Below are 25,666 nucleotides of genomic sequence, written 5' to 3'. Positions count from 1 at the left end.
ACGATCTCAAGCCACAGAATAGGACTCGACCAGCCTATTACTCAGCGGTCCCAGCAAACAACGAATCAGGCCAAACTACACAGCCAAAAATGTCGAGATACCTCCCATCAAACTGGACACAGACAACGCCATAGAAAGATCAGCGGACATCACCTGAAGCGGTAATATCCCGCACCTCACCTGTTGACTCCCGCCGGTACAGAGCTGTGGAATCAACACCGAGACAGCGGGCACACAGAGGGGATCGAATGAGCGTAGGCACATGATTGGTGCCTGTCAGGCATATACCTTGCTATAACTGGAGTCTCTCACCATGCCTTATAACATAAGACCTGCATTTTAAATGTTAGATAAGCGTACAGTAATAGTCTTTAACCTGTTGTTATTTTACTTTACGTCCCACAGAGTTTTAGCCTTGTTTCTACAATGTGATAATCTGAACGGCATACGCATTAGACCGCTTGCCAGCATAAATTAAGGTGGCAACCCAAGCCTGTTTATATATGGCGAAACACTGTTGGTTTACTTTTTCATTTAAAACGCGCTATTATCGACCTAAACATAAGAGTATCCCTTTTTTTAAAAGAAATGCAATGCTATAGGAGCTTTCACCTGTTTCTTTAACCCCTTAAGGACCAAACTTCTGTAATAAAAGAGAATCATGACATGTTACACGTCATGTGCCCTTCAGGGGTTAATGTGAGAATCTATACTGAGTTACATATGTTGTGTATTAAGCGTTGAGGAACATACTAATGTTCACTTCTTAAGCAAGTAATCCTAAGCATGAACCTCCCTATAATCCTGACCCCACAACATTGAATGACCATAATTTAAAGCGCAGACCAAATGCTGTTTTATGGAACTTTGTCCTATCTAATCGTATTCCTAACATGTCCTGATTAACAGACCAGGAGAAAATGCCCGAAAAGCAATATCAATGCAGATATAAAAAGTGCTGCGTTAATTAATGCCTACCTAATGTGATACCACGCTAGAATGATTGCTCACCCAAGCAATGTTAACACAGTAAGCCTGAATAGCAAAGCTTTAACCTCTAGATCTAATCATATGTTATTTCATATTTACGTTGCTATATCTCTTATTGTTGTCTTATCAGATTAACGCCTGTTTATTAATAATATAAAACTGTGCAGACTATCTATTTGCCATGTTTGACAATGTATGATTCTATTAAGCTAGTGACTGCTGTTGTGGCAACACAGGCTCGTTTGATATCACTTGCACAATAAAAAAAATAATTTATAGAAAAAAATAAAAAAATAGTTAATTTGACTATCTGCGTGAGATGAAACATTGTATTTTGTTTGCAATAACTAAAGTAATTACTTTGTGAGACTCAAAGCCAGCAGTGAGTGAGTTAATGTTCTGTGTACATTCTGGTTGAGAAAGGTTTCTAAAGCTGGATTTAAAAGTTCCTGTAGCATTACTGTAAATAATTTTCTTTATTGAAACAATAGTCATTTAAATTCTAGAGGAATTATCTGTAACTTATGCATGTAACTCCTTTGGAAATTAATGTAGACATTGAAGTTTGAATACCGTTACTAACATTTTTTTTTTAAATTATTATTTACTTGTATTGAAGCCTATACTATTAAAGTATACTGACCCCTACTGGTAGATCATTTCTGAATGGACTGCTAAGTCATTACCCTAAGACAAGTAATTTAGAGATTATCTTTATTGTGGTTATTGTACCAGAAATTTGTCATATTTTATGCCTATTGTTATACCAGGCATTTAAAGCATTTAAATCGGACAAATCAGATGCATCTTATAAAAGATATAAGGAAGCAAATAATGCATGCAAAAATGCAATTAGACTTGCTAAACTTCAAAATTAAAAAATGATAGCTAAAGAGAGCTAAACCAACCCCAAAGCATTTTTTAAGTAGAGAAAGTCTAAAAAACCCAAAAATGAAAGTGTAGGTACACTAAAAACTGAAACGGGGATGTTAGTCAATGAAGACCAGGAAAAGGCAGGAATTTTAAATAACTATTTCTCCTCTGTATATATTAAGGAAGAACCCATGGCAATAGATGTGCAAATGATTGCTACTGAAAACTTGTAGAATAATTGTAATTTGTTAACTCAAGACAAGGTGCTGCAGCAACTAAAGAAAGTTAATATAAACAAAGCTCCAGGGCCTGACGGTATCCATCCACGTGTACTTAAAGAACTAAGTGTAGAAATAAGTGAACCTCTGTTTTTAATCTTTCAAGATTCTTTTCTTTCAGGAAGTGTTCCGGAGGATTGGAGGAAGGCAGATGTGGTTCCTATATTCAAAAAGGGTTCAAAATCCTTGCCTGGAAATTATAGACCTGTGAGCTTAAAGCGGCACTGTCATGCCGAACTTACCTTTCCTCAATCTCTTCCTCTTCTCCCCCTCTCTCAGGATCTGTTATTCTTTTCTTCTTGTCTTCTTTAGTTTTCTTTAAAATCATAAGACAAAGTAGGGACTCTTTGCCTTATGGAGGATTCCTCCGCTTGACCAGCTCTGACCAGCGGAGGAGCAAAGTGTGCTTCATTTCCGCTGGTCAGAGCAATTTTCCCATGATCCCTAGCTTTCCTCCCTGTTCCCACAATGCTTCCTGTCAGTATTGCCGAACGTCCTGTCACTTAGACAGAACGCCGGCAAAACTGCCGAATTGCATCCTAACAGAATGAGAAGAGTTTCTCCATTCGTGTTAGGATGCAATTCGGTACTTTGTTCGTATCGGAATTTAATTCTAATGAATGAAACTCCGATCCTATTCATTGCTGTGGCTGCATCTTGCAGCCGCTTAGTAGATAACTCCCTAATTCCCACGGTATCAGGGAGCTATCTACTAAAAGGCTGAAAGACCTAAATTGGTCTTTCAGCCAAATTTACTAATACTAAGTAAAGATTACTTAGTATTAGTAAATAATATGCCCCTACTCGCTATACCGCGAGTAGGGGCATGTCTAGTAAGCAGTGAGCAGCCTGTGGCTGCTCACTGTAAAAAAAAACAAAAAAAACTAATAGCCGCCCCCCCCCCCCCCCGCAGGGGTTAAAGATGGGGGGGACCTACTGTCCTCCCGCCTGGCCCCCACCCCTGCACGGTGGGTGGGGGCCCTAATAAAACAATAAGGGGGGGACCTACCGTCCTCCCCCCCTGGCCCCCACCCCTGCGCGGTGGGTGGGGGCCCTAATAAAACAATAAGGGGGGGACCTACTGTCCTCCCCCCTGGCCCCCACCCCTGCGCGGTGAGGGGCCCTAATAAAACAATAAGGGGGGGACCTACTGTCCTACCCCTCTGGCCCCCACCCCTGCCCAGGGTAGTAGGATAAAGTAATGTACTTACAATTTGTAGAGCAAGACCTGCTCTAGTAATCACAGCATGGGTGGTACTATCCCCACCTAAGGATATGATGGCACCAGGTAGTCAGCAGGACATCAAATGCAAATAAAATAATAAAAGATAAATGTCTAAATGTAATAAAATAGACTATTTATTATAAAAATATAACATATAAAAGTATAAATACAAATGTCCAAAAAGAGAGGTGTCCCACTTGACGCGTTTCGCCTCTCCAGAGGCTTTTTAAAAGGCGAAACGCGTCAAGTGGGACACCCCTCTTTTTGGACGGCTATGATGGATTTTTATTTGCCCTTTTTGGGGGCTGAAGAAAGAAGAATTTAGAAAAATGAAGAAGTCAAATGGTAAGTTTATTTTTTTATTTTATTCCCCCCTCACTATTTTTAGGGTGAGTGGGGTAGGTAGGGGATAGAATTTTTGGGCGGGGGGGGGTGACTAGGGGCTTGGGACCCCTAGTCACCTTGATGGGGGGGGGGCTTAATTTAGGGCCCCCACCCACCGCGCAGGGGTGGGGGCCAGGGGGGAGGACAGTAGCCCCCCCCCTATCTTTATTTAGAGCCCCCACCCACCGCTCAGGGGTGGGGGCCGAGGGGGAGGAGAGTAGGTCCCCCCCTATCTTTATTTAGGGCCCCCACCCACCGCTCAGGGGTGGGGGCCAGGGGGGAGGACAGTAGGTCCCCCCCATTATTATTTTATTAGGGCCCCCACCCACCGCGCAGGGGTGGGAGTCAGGGGGGGGCAGTAGGTCCCCCCTATCTTTATTTAGGGCCCCCACCCACCGCTCAGGGGTGGGGGCCGGGGGAGAGGACAGTAGGTCCCCCCCATCTTTATTTAGGGCCCTCACCCATATATATATATATATATATATATACTGCTTCATGCTTTCACTAAGAGCTGAATTGAAGGCTCTTGAGTGTATTTACCCCCCTTTTTAAATGAATACCCTTTGGCTGATTTTACTGGATTGCATAATTGGATTCCTCTCCACTTTTATATATTTCAAGTGTCAGGCGCATGTTCTAAAAGTGTCATAGGACGTACCCATGCTCCTGCAAAGATCCTGACTGATTATCCCCCACATATCCTATGACAAGGATTATATTGTCAGACATTGATGCAGGTGAGCTAATAGATTGCTCCTTGTTTGTGAGTATTTCCAACTATTTTATATTGTCTTTCTCAGTTACATATACTATACCATTATATTGTTCTTTTTGTTGTTTACTGTGATTGCATATCACGGTACTTGAATTGGTAATTATACTGAACTACCTGTCATATTTACCTTCCTTATGAAGATTTTTTGTTGCCAATTAACCCCTTCAGGACGGAGTCAATAGTGCACGTTCTGATCAAAACAAAACGTAAACAAAAACTGGAATTTGCGCTATATGTTTGTTCACCTCTTTCATATTAAATGCACCCACACTTATTATATATTTTGTTCAGGAGAAACAGGGCTTTCATTTCATATAAAATATTTGTATATGAAACAATTTATTATGAATAAAATTTAAAAAAACTGAGAAATTTTTATTTTTTTTAAAAATTTGTAGTTCCGCCTCACATTTTAGCGGTAAATGTCATAATACTGTTAGGTTTTACTGCAACAAAATGCACATATTTGTAATCAGCGATGTCTCACGAGTACAACAGTACCCCCCATTAACAGATTTTATGGTGTTTTGGAAAGTTACAGGGTCAAATATAGAACGTTCCATTTTCAAATTGAAATTTGCCAGATTAGTAATGTTACCTTTGAGACGGTGTGGTAGCCCAGGAATGAGAATTACCCCCATAATGGCATACCATTTGAAAAAGTAGACAACCCAAAGTATTGAACGTGGGGTATGTTTAGTCTTTTTTAGTAGCCACTTAGTCACAAACACTGGCCAAAGTTAGCGTTCATATTTGTTTTTGTGTGAAAAAAGCAAAAAACTAATATTTGGCCAGTGTTTGTGACTAAGTGGCACATACCGCATTTGCAATACCTTGGGTTGTCTACTTTTGCAAATGGTATGCCATCATGGGGGTAATTCTTATTCCTGGGCTACCATACGGTCTCAAAGGCAACATAACTAATCTGGCAAATTTCAATGTCTAAATAATGAAATGCAATTCTTATATGTGACTCTCTAACTTTCCAAAACACCATAAAACCTGTACATGGGGGTACTGTTATTCTCGGGAGATTTCACTAAACACAAATATTAGTGTTTTAAAACAGTAAAACATATTACAACAATAATATAGTCCATAAAAGTGCCGTTTGTTTGTAAAAAATGCAAAAAACGTCACTTTTACTTAAAATATCATCGTTGTAATACAATTTACCAGTTTTAAACACTAATATTTGAGTTCAGCGAAGTCTCCAGAGTAAAACAGTACCCCCTATATACAGGTTTTATGGTGTCTTGGAGAGTTACAGGGTCAAATATAGTGCTTGCGAATTAAATTCTCTGCACTTTCTCCCTGTGTTGTCAGGCATGTCAATCAAATTTTAATTAATCAAATTACATAATTATGTTAAAAAATTACTTAAATATACACGTAGAATTTTAATATATATGCATTTATAGGTATATAAATTCTACGTGTATACTAATGTAATCTTTTATGTAATTATATGTATTTATCTCTATATATATATATTTGCGGTTATTTGTATTTTATATATAGATAGATATATATAGAATGTTATTCTAAGTGTATTCTGTTTCCAATATATATATATTAATAACAAAATAAAGTTAGAATGAAATTACATATGAATATATAATTTATTTTAAATTTTGTTTCAATATTTTATTTATTTATTTTATTATTTTATTTATTTATTATTGTAATTATACGTATATATATATATAATATATATATATATGTAGATCTATTATATATATACACATATTATATATATGTAACGTCATTCTAAGTGTATTTTAATACTAATATATATACTAATATTAATATACATTACGTATGACGTTACATATATATAATATGTATATATATTATATATATAATATATATACAAATTATATATATATAAAAAGGCATTTAATTTATTTTATAACATTTTAATATTTATTTTTTTTACACTACCTACCAGCAGGGGGACTGTCTGATATTTTAGACAGTCCCCCTGCTGGCAGATCCATAGCCAGCTATAGGGGGCCATGTGATCGCTCTTTGAGAGCGATCACATGGCCTCCGGGGGCCTCATTTGCCGGAGGGGGGCTGCCTGGGCTCTCAGGCAGCCCCCCAGAAGAGGATCACGGCGGAGGTAAGTACACCTCAACTCCTGGGGCTGCAAGCCGTTACGGCGTTCTATGCCGCCGCAACGGCTTTAAAGCCCTTTAAAGCCGCGACGGCAGAGAACGCCGTAACGGCGTTAAGGGGTTAAGAACTATCTTTTGGGACTCTGTAGCTCATATTTCCACCATCTGTTGTTACTTAGGTACCAAGTACGAACATCATTTTATTGTTATTTGAAGCAACCTGTGTTCCCCACTTTTGTTGTTTTACTCCTTGTTAGAGTATGTAACTGGAGTCAGTGTTGTATAAATCGAACACCTTCATTATTTTGACTAAGCCATATTTCTAACATACCCTTTACCACATCACATGTGTAAATAAATAACCCAGAAGTGTGTATGTGTGTGTAGATATATATTTGTGCTCAGAATTTTAATACGTAATGGATAGTATCTGTGAGCAAAGTTGGTTGTGGTGTGCCGAAACCAATGTACGAGTGGGCCTGTAAATAAAAGAGGGCCCACCAAGGAGAATGTATTTGTAACCGGGTGTAGGTGGGTGGGGACAATCAGCTGAACGGCAGAGGTAAGTAGGGGCTGGGAGTTTAAGTAGGGGACTTACTCCTCCCACAAATTCAGGCCTAATGGCCTTTCTACTTGTGCTCGGAATTTGAATACGTAATGGATAGTATCTGTGAGCAAAGTGTGTTGTGGTGTGCCGAAACCAACGTACGAGTGGGCCTGTAAATAAAAGAGGGCAAAAGATAAATTGGAGAAAATACACACTTTATTGCATTTTACAAGACCAAGTTCCTGAAAGCTTGGCGAAACTCTTTCTCCGGTTGTGGAATATATGCATTATATATGGAGGATTACCATCGCCCCAGTCTCTTGATGATGTGGACCGGTGTGTTTGTGCTAGAGGCTGCTGAGGAGGCTCCTATGCGGAAGGAGTGCCCGGAGAAAACAGCCGGGTTGTGTCCGAGCTTAGATAACAGTTCTGACATGTAACATCAATTTTGCCGTGGTCAGCGGGTGCCCTTGTAGTGTTAAGAGCGGAGAGTCTGGTAGGTGTGCGTGAAGAGTTGACCGTAGGTGGTCTAGTACCTTTACCGGACACCAGGCATTATCAGTAGGGAAGAGAGGAATTATCGTAGGGTGTAGTGACTGGTTGGTTTTTGTTGTAGGGATCAAAAGTAGGTAGTGATCCTCTATCTTAGTGAGGTGTGCTGTTTTAAGGCTTAGCGTGATATCTCCTTGACAAACCACGGTGAACTCTCTAGGTCTGAGAAAACCATAGAAAGCGAGATATATAGCAGATTTGATCAGCGTGTTTGTGTTGCTATCGAATGGGGCTGTGTCAAGGAAATTGCTAAGTGATCTGAAGATCGGCCCGTCTATAGGTAATCTAGTGATAGTGAGTGGAGGTTACACCTTTGATATACCTTTCAGAACCTTTTTAATGGAGTATGATGTAGGGATCGACCGATATTGATTTTTTAGAGCCGATACCGATACCGATATTCTGTGAACTTTCAGGCCGATAGCCGATATTCTGTACATTTACCATTTTGGAAAATAAAAACTATTTCTAAAGGTAAATGCACAAAATATACATGCCACATGTAGTGGATGCAGTGTGTTTAGAGAGGGGAGCTGTGTATGTTTGTGTAGTGTGTGTGTAGGGGATGCAGTGTTTGTTTAGTGTGTGTGTAGTGGATGCAGTGTGTGTTTGTGTAGTGTGAGTGTTGTGGATGCAGTGTGTGTTTGTGTTGTGGATGCAATGTGTGTTTGTGTAGTGGATGCAGTGTGTATTTGTCTAGTGGATGCAGTGTGTATTTGTCTAGTGTGTTTGTGTAGTGTGTGGGTAGTGTGCGTAAAGTGCAGTGTGTGTGTAAAGTGAATGCTGTATATACTAAATGCAAAGTGTGTGTGTTTGTGTAGTGTGTGTATATAAGGAATGCAGAGTGTGTGTATTTGTGTAGTGTGTGTATAGTGAATGTAGTGTGTTTATATAATGCAGAGTGTGTGTGTTTGTATAGTGTATGTATATAATGCAGAGTGTGTGTGTAGTGTGCATTATATAAACACACTACACAACACACACTGAATTATATAAACACACTACACAAACACACACTGAATTATATAAACACACTACACAAACACACACTGAATTATATAAACACACTACACAAACACACACTGAATTATATAAACACACTACACAAACACACACTGAATTATATAAACACACTACACAAACACACTGTGTATATAATGCAGTGTTTATATAATGCAGTGTGTTTGTGTAGTGTTTATATACTGCAGTGTGTTTGTATAGTGTGTGTATATATAATGCAGTGTGTGTGTTTGTATAGTGTGTGTGTCTATACAAACACACTGCATTATATACACACACACACTATACAAACACACACTGCATTATATACACACACACTATACAAACACACACTGCATTATATACACACACTGCATTATTATACACACACACACTATACAAACACACACTGCATTATTATACACACACTATACAAACACACTGCATTATATACACACACACACACACACACACACACACACTATACAAACACACTGCATTATATACACACACACACTATACAAACACACACTGCATTATATACACACACACTATACAAACACACTGCATTATATACACACACACTATACAAACACACACTGCATTATTATACACACACACACACACACTATTCAAACACACTGCATTATATACACACACACTATTCAAACACTGCATTATATAACACACTTTTCAAACACACTGAATTATATACACAGTGTGTTTGTGTAGTGTATGTGTATAATAATAGAGTATGTGTGTGAGGGGGCATTTTTTATTTTATATTAATTTTTTTTTTATATATTAAATTAATAATTTTTTAATATGTTTAATTATTATTTATTTTTTGTTGTCCCCCTCCCTGTTTGTTGCCTTGCCAGGGAGGGGGGGTCCAGTGGCATTGGCTTAGCTGTGTGGGGGGGGGGGGGGGGGGAGGCGAGCAGCAAGCGTTTACTCACCTTCCAGCAGCTCCTCCAGCTCCCCAGTGTAAATCTCGCGAGACCCGCGGTCGTCAGAGCTGGCCGCGGGTCTCGCGAGATTTACACTGGGGAGCTGAAGGAGTTGCTGGGAGGTGAGTAAATGCTTGCTGCCCGCCCCCCCAGGACCGCCGGGCTTGTAATGAGCCTGGCGGTCCTGGGAGGTATTATCGGCAATATCGGTATCCCTATTGGCCGATACCGATATTGCCGAAAATACCGAATATCGGCCGATTATATCGGTAAAACCGATAATCGGTCGATCCCTAGTATGATGACATGAAAGGAGTGTTGTTAGGAAAATTGGTGAGGCTGTGGTGCTGAACCCTGGTGAGGTAAAGTTTAATGGTGTTATGAGAAAGTTTAAGGTGTAGGTTGCAGAAAGAGGCAAAAGTCACCATGGTTTGAATAGAAAAGTCACCTTGTAGACCGAATTCTGCGGTGAATTTGTTAAATATATTTATATAATAAGTGCCCTATTGTAAGTGATAGCAGTGTTGGGTGATAATGCTTGGTGAGTGAGTGTTCTAGCGTGATGCAAGAGTGTGCTTGATCCAAGATTAGTTCGTGAAACCGTGGTGTCCTGGATGGCTGTTGGTGAGCCGTTGGGAGTGCCTGAGAGAATGCCTGGAATTGAGAACGAGAAAGAGCGTCAGTGGCCGTTTTGTGAATACCCGGGATGTGAAAACATACTAAGTGAAACTGACCGGATGCTGCGAACCAGGTCAGCTTGCGAATCAGCCGCAGGTCAGGGATGATGAGCACCCTTTGTTAACAATTTCGCAAGCCGCCGAGTTATCTGAGTAGCATTTTACTGCCTTGCCAGACCAGAGACCCAGGTGTGTGCGGCCGCCACAATGGGATAAATTTCGAATAGTGCTGAGGTCTCACTGAATCCTGGCAAGGCATCCGTCTCATTGGGCCAGTGGCCCCTAAACCAGTGGATCCCGAAAATGGCTGCAAAACCGGTGTTGGCTGCTGCGTCTGTGTGGATGATGGGTGAAGAGGTGGAGAGAGGGGGTATAAACAGGGGAATAAACATGGAGATACCATTCCAGTCTTTCAAAAACTTCCCCCAGCTTTGGCGTGCGGGTCCAAAGAAACTGGGCCGGAGTCCGGCACTCCGTGGAGTAGGCAAAGAAGTCCGCAGGAACATGTCTATCTCCCCTCTCAATCGTGCCAGTTTGTCGTGAGGGAGGCTAGCTCTGAGGTTAACCGAGTCCAGTTCTATCCCCAGAAAGGTCAATTTAGTCGCGGGGCCTATAGTTTTGGCTGGGGAAAAAGGGACTCCAAGAGTGGCAAATAGTGCAGTAGTGCTTCTGATTGCTGTGGGTGATGGTGACCCTGGCTCTATAAGTAAAAAGTCGTCGAGGTAGTGGATAACGGAGTGACACCTGGTGATGTTCAGAAGCAGCCAGCATAGTGATTCTGCGAAAATGTCGAACAGTTTGGGGCTGCTACGAGAACCGAAAGTGAGTCGTGTAGAAAAGAAGTATTTCCCACGCCATTTAACACCGTGTAAGTGCCAGAGTGAGGGGTGCATGGGTAGTAATTTAAAAGCGTTAGTAATGTCTGTTTTGCTAAGCCAGGGTCGATTACCAGATGATATGATGGACTGTATGGCGTCATCGATGGTTACGTACTGAAGTGAAAATTCGTCTGCTGGAATGAGTGCGTTTATGCTTGGAACAAAAGAGGAGTGCGGTGCCGATAAATCAATAATTAGACGTTTTTTATTGGAATATTTGTGAATAGCAATACCAATGGGGTTAGTGCGCCAGGAGGAAAATGGTGACGAGGTGAAGGGGCCTATCATGAAACCGTTGGTGATTTCCGAGGCAACGAGGGTGTCTGTGGAGACTGGGTCTAAACGTGCTGACTTGAGATTAGGGCATTCTAGTGTACCTGGGGGAATGGCTACTATACCCGTGAGAAACCCTTTAGTGAACCCTGTGGTGAGATAATCCACCAGATGCCTCCTAGGGTGAGACCTTAGATAAAAAACCAGGTTGTCGATGATTATGTCGGTTAGTCATTTGTTCGGTGACAACCTGGCCGGACACATGGTCTTGGTATGTGCCCTGAAACATATGGAGCAGATGTGCAATAATCTACAGGCGCTGAAACTGCAAGAGCCTGCGTTGAAATTATTGCACACCTGCGCCTTACCTAGAAATGAGATGGGCCTACCCAGCTTATCCCGTAGACCAACCGCTGGTTTGTTGTGAGGGGTAAAAGTGGAGTGAGGGGTGAAAGTGGAGTGAGGGGTGGGAGTGGAGGTGGTGGGATCTGCTTCGACGGGACATAAGTCCGCCATGTGGGATGTGGAATTACATATGGCACAAGCCGGGGGCCTGAGTCCAGCAAAGTGGCGACAGAAGAGTTCTGTGTCCATTTGACCCCAGTTCATTCTAATATTGATCTGCTTCAGATGGGTCCCTGCCTTCGCTGAAACTCACTTGTGATAGTCATAGAAAGAGGAGCCCCCGTACTTGATGCCTAGATCCACCACCTTGTGAAGATAGAGGTCTAACTCTTCTCTCCTGTGGGGATATACCGTGCAAATGACGTCGCGGTATATCCCGAAAGCTATCACGAACTGGGGGATAGACAATTTTTTATTGAGCCTGGGATCCCTCGTCTTGAGCACTACAGAAATGTCACCATATGCCTTGTATGCCTTGTTCTCAAGTATGTCTTGAGAGGCTATGAGCAAAGACACCAGACACACGTCCTTCCCGTCTAAGATATCTTTTCTGATAGAGTCTGGGACAGAGTGTGCTGGTGACTCAAAGGGTGGAATGGCTGTGCCTGGTGCTGGAGAGGGGAGTATAGGAGGGCATGTTGGTATAGCGGGTACAGCCGTGGTGGAGACTGGGGCTTCCGTGGTAGTACCTGGGGAGGAGATGGCGCTCTCCACCTTAGATAGCCTGCTATTGAGGGTCTGTAGGTTGGCCAAGATAGCTGCCAGGGTATCCTGGGTGGCCGTGCTGTTGCTTGGTGGTTGTCCTTGAGAGCTAGTGCCTGGCCTAGGCTCGGGGGCTTGGTGGGTAAGCAGCCTATAAAGTTCTGCCTTTCTAGCTGTGGTCGGAAAGGGGATTCCCCTGAGCCTAAGCTCGGCCGTAATTTTGGGAATAGTCCATGCTCTCAAGGACGTGGGGGTTGAAAGAGTGAGTGATTCGCCTGGAGACTCGGGTCTGATTGGCGTGAATGGAGTTTCTTCTGTCATTTCTTCGATGGGGATTAGTTCTTGGGACATTCTAAAAAGGAATGATTATGTGAAAGATATATTAAAGGGGAGTAAGGTAAGTTGGAGGGGTATGGGGGGTGGTGTATATGGAAGAACTGGACTGTAATGCTAGATGCCGAAGCGAAAAACGTAACTGTTGAATGTTTGGGTAGGTGAGGCCCTGCTAATGCCAAGTGGTGGTGAGAGGCTCTACCTATGATTTGGCTTATGACGTAGTGGCCACAGACGTGGTGGCGGGGTGTTGGCCTCTCGGTGACAGTATAGAGAAATCAAAACGTGTGGCCGTGATAGGTGAGGCCCTGACTAGAGCCCTGTAGTAGGGCGTGCGAGGCTTCTAACTATGATTTGGGCGTGGGGCCGTACCTCCGTGTTGAGGTGGGGTGGGGGTGGAAGGCCTCGCGGGGCCGGGTTACCTGATAGGGTGAGCTAAGGTATTAGCCTAGACCCTGTAGCCAGTTCGATTGTATACTTAAGGGTAAAGTGAGAAGACTGGAGTGGTGTGTGGATACTAACCTTTACTGGCTGCAAATTGGTAACTGGAACCTTCTATTAGTAATAAGTGTGGCGAGTCTTGTCTGTTGCTATCCTTGAGGAAGAATCCTGGGGATTTAAGACAAATGTTGATGTATTTATGCGTATCGTGGTTGTATGGTTTGTATTAGGAGTTGGTTGCTAGGGGCGCAACGTGAGATCCTGCATTGAGGGATCTGGGAATTTTGGTGTGTAAATGGGACGATTTAGATTTTGTGTGAGAAGGCTGAATGAGGCCTTGGGGTGGCGAAGGGACGTACTTTGGTAAGGACGTAAGTACCTGAAGGTATGGCTGAGTACCGGGTCAGGTTTTGGTGTTTTCTGAGCCTGCTGGCCGTATGACCGTATGTCTGGATAGAAGAAATAGTAACGAATTAACGTACCGTTGGCGTAAGCCTGTGAGAAAGTAGTAAAGAAGTTGAGACCGCGTGAGGTCTAGTATGAAAATGTTGTAAAAAGAGTAGTGAGCTATACCTTGGTTTGACGTACGTAAATTACGTTAAGCGTAACTGGTTAACTGTGTAGAACTGGTGGAGGCCTAGAATAATACTGGAGCTAAGGATTAACCAAAGAAATTTTCCATAGTTAACGACAGATGTGATGGTATGTAAATTCCAATAGTTTAATAGAATTTGAGGCCTAGACCTTGATAACTCAAAGTGATAAAATACAATACCTGTTCCTGTAATAAAAAGACCTTGAAATAACAACTTAGCGAAGAAAGCGAGAAAACAATGCAATCTGTAAAGCCAAAACATGTGAAAGCGTGATTATGATGAAAAAGGAATAGTACAGATGTGGATGTAACGGATATTGTAGCAATTGTGTTTAATGACTTGATATCTGTATGTCGGGTTTAGAATATGTTTGGTGTATATTAGAAAATGGGTTAATTGTATTGGTGACGTGTGCATTATTTATAATATAAGAAGGATTTCGTTATTAGTAAATTTAGGTGTATGGAAACCGTATGTTATAATAGTAATAGAGAAAAAATATAATAAAATGTTTTAAACCTGCCAAAAATAGGTAGAAAGAAAAAGCTGGTAGTTAGACCTAATTTATATAACCATAAACTGACATGTAGGTATCAGCAGTTAACTGACCGAACAGAAATATACGTTTATATCGTAGAATTTGTGTAAAGGAAATTAGTGCATTTTCTTTAGCATGTTTTAATAGGATGTAACCGAATGTGGCTTAGTACATGGAGTTCGTTTTATAACCGTACGAATAGGTCGGTGCTAAATGACTGAACGGCAATATGGGAATACAAAGAATAATATGAGCATAATACTTTATATCTGAATTCGGTAGTTTCTGTCCGAAAATGTTAATGATGCGTTTAAGTGTGCTGAGCGTTCGTCCGTTTGACGCGAACGCTGAATACGTTTGAAAAGAGCGTGTATTCGTGAAAAGAAGATAGAGGGAGCCTACCCCTACGTTTTTAGGCCCGAACGGAAGGAAATAGCCGAACGCTATTTCCCTCGCCTAGCTTACGTGAACGCGCCGGTCTCGTGACCGGAAGCCGGGTACCTCGACCAGGAGGAAAAAAAACGAGTGGAAGGACCTCAAACGGACGGAGGATTGTTCAGGACTTCTTTCTGCAGAAAACAGGAACTGGCGGGAAGCTTGGACCGGAAGTGCTGGTTGCTATGGGGACAATCAGCTGAACGGCAGAGGTGAGTAGGGGCTGGGAGTTTAAGTAGGGGACTTACTCCTCCCACAAATTCAGGCCTAATGGCCTAATATATATATATATATATATATATATATATATATATGATCTAAGTATATATAATTTAATTTTACACTGTTTTAATTATTTTTCAGGCAGCAGGTGGAGTCATTAGAGGCACTCCCCCTGTTGGCATTGCTATGATCACATGGCCCAGGGGGGCTGGAACGGACAGAGGGGGACTCCCTGGGCTGCCAGGTGAGTCCCCACACCACGATCACTGGTGTGGGATCGCTGGCGACCGGGTAAGTACAAAGGACGTTCGGGACGTGCTATGCCGCCCCCCGGCGTTTAGAGCCGGGACCCCAAAGACGCCTTCCGTCCTTAAGAAGTTAAATAAATTAACTTTATTCTTACACAATGAGCTAAAAAACTAAGTATAGAGCAAAAAGTAACACTAATGCGTTTCACCGAATACGGCTTTTTTTTTTCTTCCAAGTGGTACAGCGAACTGGACCCACACTTCTTACATAAGTAAATACAATTGAAACTGGCGGTCATTTGACAGCATCACATGACCTCAACACAGTAAACAAAATGTGGTGCCGGGCCACCCACAATACAAAGGATGTGCAATCATTTTTCATTAGAAAAGAGAGGGATAAGAGGGGCGGAGCCAGCGGCCATACTGACAAGTTGTATATTAATGGAGCTCTGAGTGCATCTGCACCAAAAAGAGCCTGAATTGTGAGAAAATTGGCAAGTCGTTAGTAATAACTGAAGCTGCCACATATCTGCAGTCATGGGACGTCGGAGCAATAAGTGCAAGCCAGATCCCCTACAACAGCCGATATCAGCTAATAATTGTGGAGACAGCACTCTTTGCAGAGGCCTGTCATGGCACCACTCTCGGACGCACCATTCCGCACTACAAGTGAGGAATCCCTGTGTGGAGAGTTGCCCTTCGGGGCTCATCCGGACAATTCGAAGCTGCGCTCGCCACATAAGCATCCCGCAATGCCTCCGGTTACAAGGACACTCTGCAGGGTCTGTTGGACAAACTGGGCCGCAACATTATGGCCGACATCAAGCAGTTCCGAGAGGAGGTAAACGGGTTCTCTGCTCGTCTCCACAATTCGGAGCTCAACACTGCAGCTCATGAGACCCATATTGCCACCCTGGAGCAGACCCTAGCAAAACTCCAACACTCACAAATGCAAACCAATGACCGCGTGACGGTTCTAGAAGACAAACGGAGATGGAAGGAAATCAAAGTCGGCAGCCTACCTGATTCTATGTAGGTAGCAGAAATCCTGCACCTCTTCCACAGATCGTTATCAACGCTCTTCTCATCCAAGCAAGCCAAAGCTATGACCCTGGACCCACTATGCATTCCAGGACCCACTATGGGCACACAGAAGATGGTCTAGACATAATTCTCCGCTTCCAATAAGGGCAAGACCACACGGCCTTCATGGCAGTCGTCCGCAACAAGACACCACTCAAGTTTGAGGGGCATACCATCACCTTCTACCCGGACTTATCTAAGGCCACCATGGACTGGCGTAGATCCTTGAGACCGCTCACACAGGCACTAGCAACTAAAAAAGTGCCATACAAATGGGGTACACCTCGCTGTCTGCTAATCACCCGGGATACAGGGACCCTCAAAGTTCTGGAGGCTTCGGAGACGACTAGTATCCTGCTCCAGCTCTGACTATCTCTACAGACACCTGTGGCCTCACCTCAGCCGACTTCAGCAACCTAGGATCGGGAGAGGGTCATATAGTTCATGCCAGCGGCCTGCAGGGGTCCCCCTTCAACAGTGCCAGTGCCCTGATGGCACCAAGGATCTCACTATTGTGCCTTCTGCGTACACTCATGTGTGCTTTTCAATTATTATACTTTATATTTCCTTTGTTGATTAATATTAATATAGATTTTTTTTGCAAGAGAGTATATAGCACAAGTTTAAATCTCAAATTGCCTTGACACTGCCTAACTGGCACCCTTAATGGTCACAAGGACCCAACAATTTATCCACCCCACCCCCACTACTCAATAATGTCATGCTAATTATTCCACCACCGATTAAGTGGGGTTTCTAGCCCCCTCAAACAACCTGGAGGTGCAACTCAACTATTTATCAGAATATTTTATGCTGGAGGCACTCTTGCAAAATGCCCTTAAGTATCCCTTCTACTATCTACCATTTTCTCAGTTTACAGAGGGTAGTGGATGCAGTATCCAACTTACTACAGCTTACTACACAATTTCTAATATAATACAAAACCCCACGGCCTAGAACGCCTCATACGTATACATGTTACATGCACTACTGTTATTCAATTTTATGCTAGATATAAAAGTCACAAACATAAACAAAAGATCACTTTTCTAAATAAAAACACATTTAATAACAAATAAAATAATAAATACATATAAGTTATATATATTTTTTCCAACTAACCTCTATGACAGCTCCAATCCCAGCAGGAATCAGTACCAATAGACTAGTTTGTTCATCCAGTAGAAAAAGGAATATTACTACTGTACTAAAGCAACGCCAAAGTACTAAAGAAGAAAAAAAAAAAAAAGATGAATACAGAAATTACAGTATAAACAGTATTTCCTATTAAATTATAATCTAAATGCAAGGCTGGCGCAACCACTAGGCAATTTAGGCGGCCACACAGGGTTTCTTTTTTCCTCTTTTCTTATCTCTCATTACATTTAGACAGGGCCGATGTAAGACTATTTTGAAAGAGAACAAAAGCTGTGGGGCACAAAGACGCACAGAAGAGCTGGGTGACAAAGAAACACATGGGAAGGGCTGGGGGGGAGGGAGGGCAATGATAAAAAAAAGAAAGTCTTGGGGGACAAAGATATAGAGAAGAGCTGGGAGGCATAAAGACACACAGAAGGACTGTGGCGCACAAAGACACAAATAAGGGCTTTATGAAGACAAAAAGAGACTCATAGGAGGGCTGGGGGAAATAAAGAGACCTACAGAAGGGCTGGGGGTCACAAAGAGACATACAGGAGGGCTGGGCGTCACAAAGAGACAGAGGGGTGAAGGGGTCAAAGAAACACATATAAGGGCTAGGAGGATAAAATAGACACACAAAGGGTAGGGGGACAAACACAGAGGGGCTGGGAGGACAAAGGCACACAAAGTGGATGGGTGGAGAAGAGAGGCCGAAAGGGGTTTTGAGGGAGAAAGAGACCCAGAAAGGTGCTGGAAATAAGAGGCACAGAGGGGCTGAGGGAGATAGACACACAGAAGTTTCTGTGGTGAAAAAGAGATACACAAAGGTGCTGGGGGGGACAAGGAGACACATAAGACGTGCAGAAGGGACAAAGAGCCACACAGAGGGGCGGGGGGATAGACCCACAAAGGGGTGGGGGGGATAAAGGGGTAGGGTGGGGGTTTTGGTAAAGAGACCCACAAAGGGGCAGGGGGATAAATAGACACACACACACAAAGGGGCTGGATGGAAAAAAAGACAAAAAAAGGGGCTGGGGGTTTAAATTGGGTCAAGGAAACACCATTGCTAAACCCTTTACATGGTTTTTTAACACCTTAACCGCTTTTCGACCACGGACGTATCGGTATGTCCGCCAAAAAAACGGTCCTTAAGGTATCAGGTATGTCTGCGGCTAATTTGAGCGCTGGAAGCAATCTGGTGTGGTCTGGGGTTAAGGACTGAAGAAGTTGTACAAGGTTAGATAAAACAAAACGTAAACAAAACTTAGAATTTGCGCTATATGTCTGTCTAACCATAACTCACCTCTTTCATATTAAATGCACCCACACTTATTATATGTAATGTTGTTCAGGAGAAACAGGGCTTTCATTTCATATCAAACATTTATATATTAAACATAATTTAATATGAATAAAATATAAAAAAAAAAAGGAAATTTTATTTTTTTAGTTCTGCATGGCATTTTAACTGTGCATGTCATAATAGTAAGCCGTTACTGCAATAATATACACATATTTGTATTTAGCGATGTCTCACAAGTAAAACGGTACCCCCATGTATAGATGTTTTGAAAAGTTACAGGGTCAATTATAGCACGTTACATTTTTCAGTATATAAACATTGAAATTTGCCAGACTGGTTATGTTGCCTTTGAGACCAAATGGTAGCCCAGGAATGAGAATTACACCCATAATAGCATACCATTTGCAAAAGTAGATAACCCAAGGTATTACAAATGGGGTGTGACAAACGCCGCTTCCCACAGATTTTTGCCATGGACTCCTAGAGGAGTGTGGAAGCGGTCCTTCTGCTCACCGACTATGGGCCAGGTCAGCAAGTGTAAAGACCCAGATTTTATTCCCCCGGTTTCTGCACTGTCCATTCGTGTGCATAGAACCGAACACTAGCTCCATGTCAGCCGTTCGCATGGACTAAAACCGCGAAAATACTTCAGGGGAACTTAGCCACGAATACCCTGGAACTATTTTCGAAAGGAACACTTTGGGTTTTCCCGGTCGGTCCCCAGCGGCACTTAGCCGCGATTTTATGGAACTATTTTGGGCAAAGGACTGTAGCGGAGTAGCAAGGGTTAATGCACAATCTTTCCGCTGGTAGTCAGGATTCAGCATACCAGAGGCAGGAAGCGCAGTATAATCCCCTTTCCCAATGACTAGACGACAAATAGTCTGGGAGTCAACTGAGGGATTTAATGAAAAGTCACCAAATGTATATGGTTCCCCATGCAAGGGGTTTCCTAACTGTTACAGCAGGGGTTTTAATCAGGTGGACTGTGTGGGAAACTGACCATGCAAGGTCGTCTCCCAGCATCCCCCACTGTACAAGGACAAGGATGACATCATCAGGCACAGATAATCACATTAACAGTGGATACAGAAAAATGTAGAATTCTACATTAAAATCTATAACTTAAGCAAGTTCTAACAGATTTTCACGAATGACCCCTCATTGGATTGCAGGGATCTAAATGTACAATCTCAAGAATTACCGCTCTGATCCCTGCAGAAATAGGCGAAAGCCACACATAAAACAGTTTTTAATGAACCAGGTCTGAAAAGGGGAAACTCGCAAAATGCTTTAATTCACCGAAAGAGCGAGTTTCCCGAACGTCTTGGAAGTCCAGCAGTGTTTGGAAATCAAGTAGCCGATTTCAGTTCCAGGCACTCGACAACCAAACACCGCTGAACTTTTAGCAAACAAAGATAGCTGCCGCAACGTGTTTGGTACACGAACGGCAGCCACACACACAAAACCTATTAACAGCTTGAAACAATGTTGCAACTGGGCTAATGAGAGACACACGACCTCACCGGTGTGGTCTCTCATTCGGTAGTTAGGTAGTTTCCCGAACAGTGTTGCAGATTACTGTTCAGGAAAGGGATGCTGTATCCCCATAGACTAACAATAGGAGATACGGCCATTTTAAAGTCCCGAACACAGTCTATGGTAAGAAAGTCCTTTACAGTCCGGAGTGGCTAAATTTGCCACAAGGACCATGTGTGCAGTCGGTCAGATTATGACTTCCAGGAAAATCCTGAACCGATTTGGGTAATTTATGGATATGTTGGTCACTCAGATCGGCTATCAATGGATGTAACTTTTAGGGGGTTTTGTGCATTTGTAAGGTACTTTTGGGGTGTTTGGGAAATGTGTGTATTTTGTGCCTGGAGATAATTGAGATTTGTACAGTTTATGACTTAATTATCTCCCGGGGGAGGGATTTACCTATTTTGTATGGGAATGTCCTGGACCTTAGAGCCAATGTAATCGTGTCTAAGTTTTTACTGTAGTCTACTTTCAGGTCCAGGGGCAAGTGCCACCACATCTGGTGGCAGCAGTGGGATGGCTTCCTAGGGAGTATATAAGCATCCTGGAGACACTGGAATCGTTATGGATTGATAATTAATGGCAACGCTAGTATTTGTACAGCACCCCTTTCTACAGTGGTATGGAACCAGCTAGTCCCCGGATAGCGTTCACATATGAGGAGGAGTTTCGCTGGAGATTGCAGCACAACTTGGCCCAGAAGGATGGGCCTGTATCAGAGTAGAACATACTGGACTACAGAGATGTCACTAGAATGGAGCTTTGGGACAAAGCCCTGGAGGATGTACAGCACTGGCGAAGTGAGAGTATCCCCAGCAAGGAGCAACGGCTACAGGTACGAGTGGCGCTGCAGATGCCTCTCCTGGGAGAGCAGCCCCTGGATGAGTGGGTGTGTATCTGTGAGTGTCAGTGTGTATGTATAAGCGTCAGTGTATATGTGTGAGTGTCTGCACATCTGTGAGCATGTGTGTGTATCTGTGAGGGTCAGTGTGTATCTGTGAGTGTCAGTGTGTATCTGTGAGTGTCAGTGTGTATCTGTGAGTATGTGTGTGTCTAAGTAGCCAGTTAATGTTCAATAAAAAAACAGTTTGTATCATTGAACTCTCTAATGTCGCGTTCATCTTTTAACCCCTTAACACCGCAGCCAAATGTACAAGTTGTGAACGAAACAAAATGTAAACAAAACCTGGCATTTGCGCTATATGTCTGTCCAACCGTAATTCACCTCTTTCATATTAAATGCACCCCCCCTTATTATATATCATTTTATTCAGGGGAAACAGGGCTTTCATTTAATATAAAATATTTAGCTATGAAACATAATTTAATATGAAAAACATGGGAGAAAATAAGATTTTTTTAATTTTTTTAGATCTACATGACATTTTAACTGTCAATGTCATAATACTGTTTGCTTTTACTGCAATAAAATACATATTTGTATTCAGCAAAGTCTCACGTGTAAAACAGTACCCCCTATGTACAGGTTTTATGGTGTTTTGGGAAGTTACAGGGTCAAATATAGCGTGTTACATTTGAAATTGAAATTCGTCAGATTGGTTACGTTGCCTTTGAGACTGTATAGTAGCCCAAGAAATAAATTTACACCCATAATGGCATACCATTTGCAATAGTAGACGACCCAAGGTATTGCAAATGGGGTATGTCCAGTCTTTTTTAGTAGCCATTTGGTCACAAACACTGGCCAAAGTTAGCGTTAGTATTTGTTTGTGTGTGAAAAATGCAAAAAACGCCAATTTTGGCCAGTGTTTGTGACTAAGTGGCTACTAAAAAAGACTGGACATACCCCATTTGCAATACCTTGGGTTGTCTACTATTGCAAATAGTATGCCATCATAGGGGTAATTTTCATTCTTGGACTACCATAGGGTCATAAAGGCAACGTAAGCAATCTGGCGAATTTGAATGTGAAAAAATGAAACACAAGCCTTATATTTGACGCTGTAATTATTTTAAAACACCATAAAACCTGTACATGAGGGGTACTGTTGTACTCGGGAGACTTCGCTGAACACAAATATTTGTGTTTCAAAACAGTAAAAAGTATTGCAGCAGTAATATCGTCCGTGTAAGTGCTGTTTGTGCGTGAAAAATGCAAAAAACGTCACTTTTACTGGCGATATCATCGTTGTAATACATTTTACTGTTTTGAAACACTAATATTTGTGTTCAGCGAAGTCTCCCGAGTAAAACAGTACCCCCTATGTACAGGTTTTATGGTGTCTTGGAAAGTTATAGGGTTAAATATAGTGCTAGCAAATTAAATTCCTTATACTTTCGGCATGGGTTGTCAGGCAGGTCCTGCTAATTGTAATTAATTAGGATACCTAATTATGTCAAATTATTACATAAATATATGTGTAGAATTAATATATGTATATATATACATATGTGTATATATACGTATATATATATATATTTTTTGTTTTAATATTTTTATTTATATATAGGTATATATATAGTGATATATACGTATATATTTATGTATATAGATATATGTATTATTTCGTTCTACGTGTATTTTTATATAAATATATATATTAATATCACAATACAGTTAGAACGAAATAAAACATATATTTTTTCATATTTTATTTTTAATTATTTTTTTTATTTAATTTTTTTACGTATTTACATATTTTTTTTATATTATTTATAAATATATATATAACAATAATTATATATATATTTAATCAGTATCAGTCTACGTGTAATTTGATATTAATATATATATATATATAATTATATATATATTAATATTAAAATGATACCGGAGAAACTGACGGAAGCCAAGCACAGAGAGATGGACACAGGTTTCTTCAGGAAGGAAGAGATTCTTTATTGGATCACCGATCGGGACTCAGAGGGACTAATGTCACCAAAATACAGCAAGTTCTGAGCCCCGGACAATAGTGCAGGCTCCTTATATATGCACATAACTCCTCCCATATTAAGCTCCACCCGCACATTCTCTTGACCAATCAATACAAATAAGAATTAACTTCCTGCTTGACCGCATGGCTTGTCCAGCACAATGGAGGAGGGGAATACTACATCCTGTATTCTTGCACATGCTCCGTACACTACTGATCGTATCTTGCCTCGTGCAACCAACTGATCGATACGTCAGCATATGCACGTACACATGCCACGTGGTAATCTCGGCCTACTAAATTTATTTTTACCGAGATTCCACCACAAAAATACACCTAGACAGTGTATGTGTGTGTGTGTATATATATATATATACTTAGATCATATATATATATATATAATATATATATGATCTAAGTATATATTTTTTTTTTTACACTTATTTAATTAATTTTAATTTGATTTTCATTACAGTTGGTCCCCCTGCTGGCAATGCCTGAGCCAGCTATACCGGCCATGTGATTGTGAGGTCCTCGCAAGGACCTCACTCTCACATGACCGGGAGGGACCGGAGGAGGAAGATCTGCCGCGGGGGGGCTCCCTGGGAGTGCCCCCAACCGCGATCGCCGGCGTGGGACCACCGGCGACCGGGTAAGTTAAAAAAAAACGGCGGGCGTATATTTACGTCCTGCAGCGTTTAGAGCCGCTTTTAAAAGGACGTAAATATACGTCCGCCGGTCTTAAGGGGTTAAAACAAAAGATGTTCATGTTGACTGTATGCGTTGTTTTTTTTCTAAACGTAAACCTCAGTATTCAGGTTTAATTGCTGTGTTGGCACTTTGAGGAAAAAAGTGGGTTTGTATTGCGGTTATGGTACTTGGGCTCCAAAATGTTCGCCATCACTGGTTTAGGTCATACATTGGGCATATTGTTTTACTCAGAAGATGTAACTGAGCATAATTTGAGGGATTTTATGACCGTGGCATATATCAAGTGTAAGAAATACTCAGCAAAAATGCAACATGTATGTAAAAATGCAATTTTTTCCCCTCACCACAAACATTGGCATAGCTTGGTGAAAAAATGGTGACAAGTCAAGGCACAATATGCGCAATATAAGATACTCTGGGGTGTCTGCTTTATCAAATGGGAGCCCTTTATGGGGTTATTTGAACAGTCAAACTACTTTAATACCCCAAAATGAGACATAGGCCCATCAAATCCATTTATGAAAATTCTAACTATAGAAACTGAAATAGAATTTTATAACAAGACACGGAGGCTCATATTGCATATCCCTTTCTTTACGGTCCACCAATAGCAGCAAAGAATACAAACAGAATGAAAAAATAATAAACATACAGTAAATAGGCCCCTCCCCGCTCAGGTCCCAGTATAATAGGCAGCACTTCCCTTCCATTTCCCACTTTCTTTGCTGCTCCGACACAAAGATAAGTACATGTCACATTTGTGTCCTGTTATTTCCTATTGATATTGTTTAATACTATTATTCCTTATTGATTTTATTATTATTGAGATTTATTGTTAACTGGTATTGTACTATATAGCTTTATTTTATTAATAACTGGTATTATATTGGTATAACCGTATCTATTGTTGATGCTATTTTATTTTGAGTTTCTTGCCATATACTTCTGTTTGCTTCTTGTGCCCAGACCTCCCCTGTTATGCTATTCTGCCTTTTTCCTTGTCCTCCCTGTAACCCTCAGCGCCATTTTGCGCACGTTTTTTCTCCGATATTCGACTGTATGCGCACACGAATTAAGCCCATTCGGCTGATTCGTCACGCATGCATACCGCTCACCATTGGGCAGATAGCGCCATTCGCCTGTTTGCCGCATTCACTTAATTTACGCGAACGGCTAGTTCGCCTGTTTTACGTTTTTTCTTATACTTACCTATTTTGTCCGCAAATTTGCTTTTTTTATCTGCCGAACATTCGGTTTCTTCTCTCATTAGCAAACTTCGCATTTTCTGACTTCCTGTCTTCTTCCCTACCCTGTGTCTGAGTGTGCCACTGGTCTGGGCCCTGGTGAGATCGTTTTTTCTTGTTGCTTCTGTTTTGGGTGACTAACCCATACTATTCCTGCTAGCTTACTAGAGATTAATTCCTGCTATCCTTATCACCCTGATATATTTATCATGCCTAAACCCAGACTAACTTCTGGTTCCCCTCCCTCTGGGGAGTCTGATACTCCACTCAGTAGGGGTGAAGCCCCTGTCACCTCGGGCAATTCA

General features: G+C 41.7%; 1 protein-coding gene across 2 annotated transcripts in view; it reads right to left on the bottom strand.

The window, feature by feature from the left end:
- The window catches only part of CLPTM1L (CLPTM1 like), a 469,239-nt gene that overhangs the window by 213,907 nt on the left and 229,666 nt on the right, over positions 1–25,666 (bottom strand). For both annotated transcript variants that reach the window (XM_063452024.1, XM_063452023.1), the window contains exon 10: positions 17,650–17,753. In XM_063452024.1, coding sequence (XP_063308094.1) covers positions 17,650–17,753 — 104 coding nt within the window. The remainder of the gene's footprint in view (positions 1–17,649; positions 17,754–25,666) is intronic.

Source organism: Pelobates fuscus, chromosome 4 (genome assembly GCF_036172605.1).
Source record: "Pelobates fuscus isolate aPelFus1 chromosome 4, aPelFus1.pri, whole genome shotgun sequence".
NCBI lineage: Eukaryota > Metazoa > Chordata > Amphibia > Anura > Pelobatidae > Pelobates > Pelobates fuscus.
This window is presented reverse-complemented; position numbering and strand designations above follow the sequence as displayed.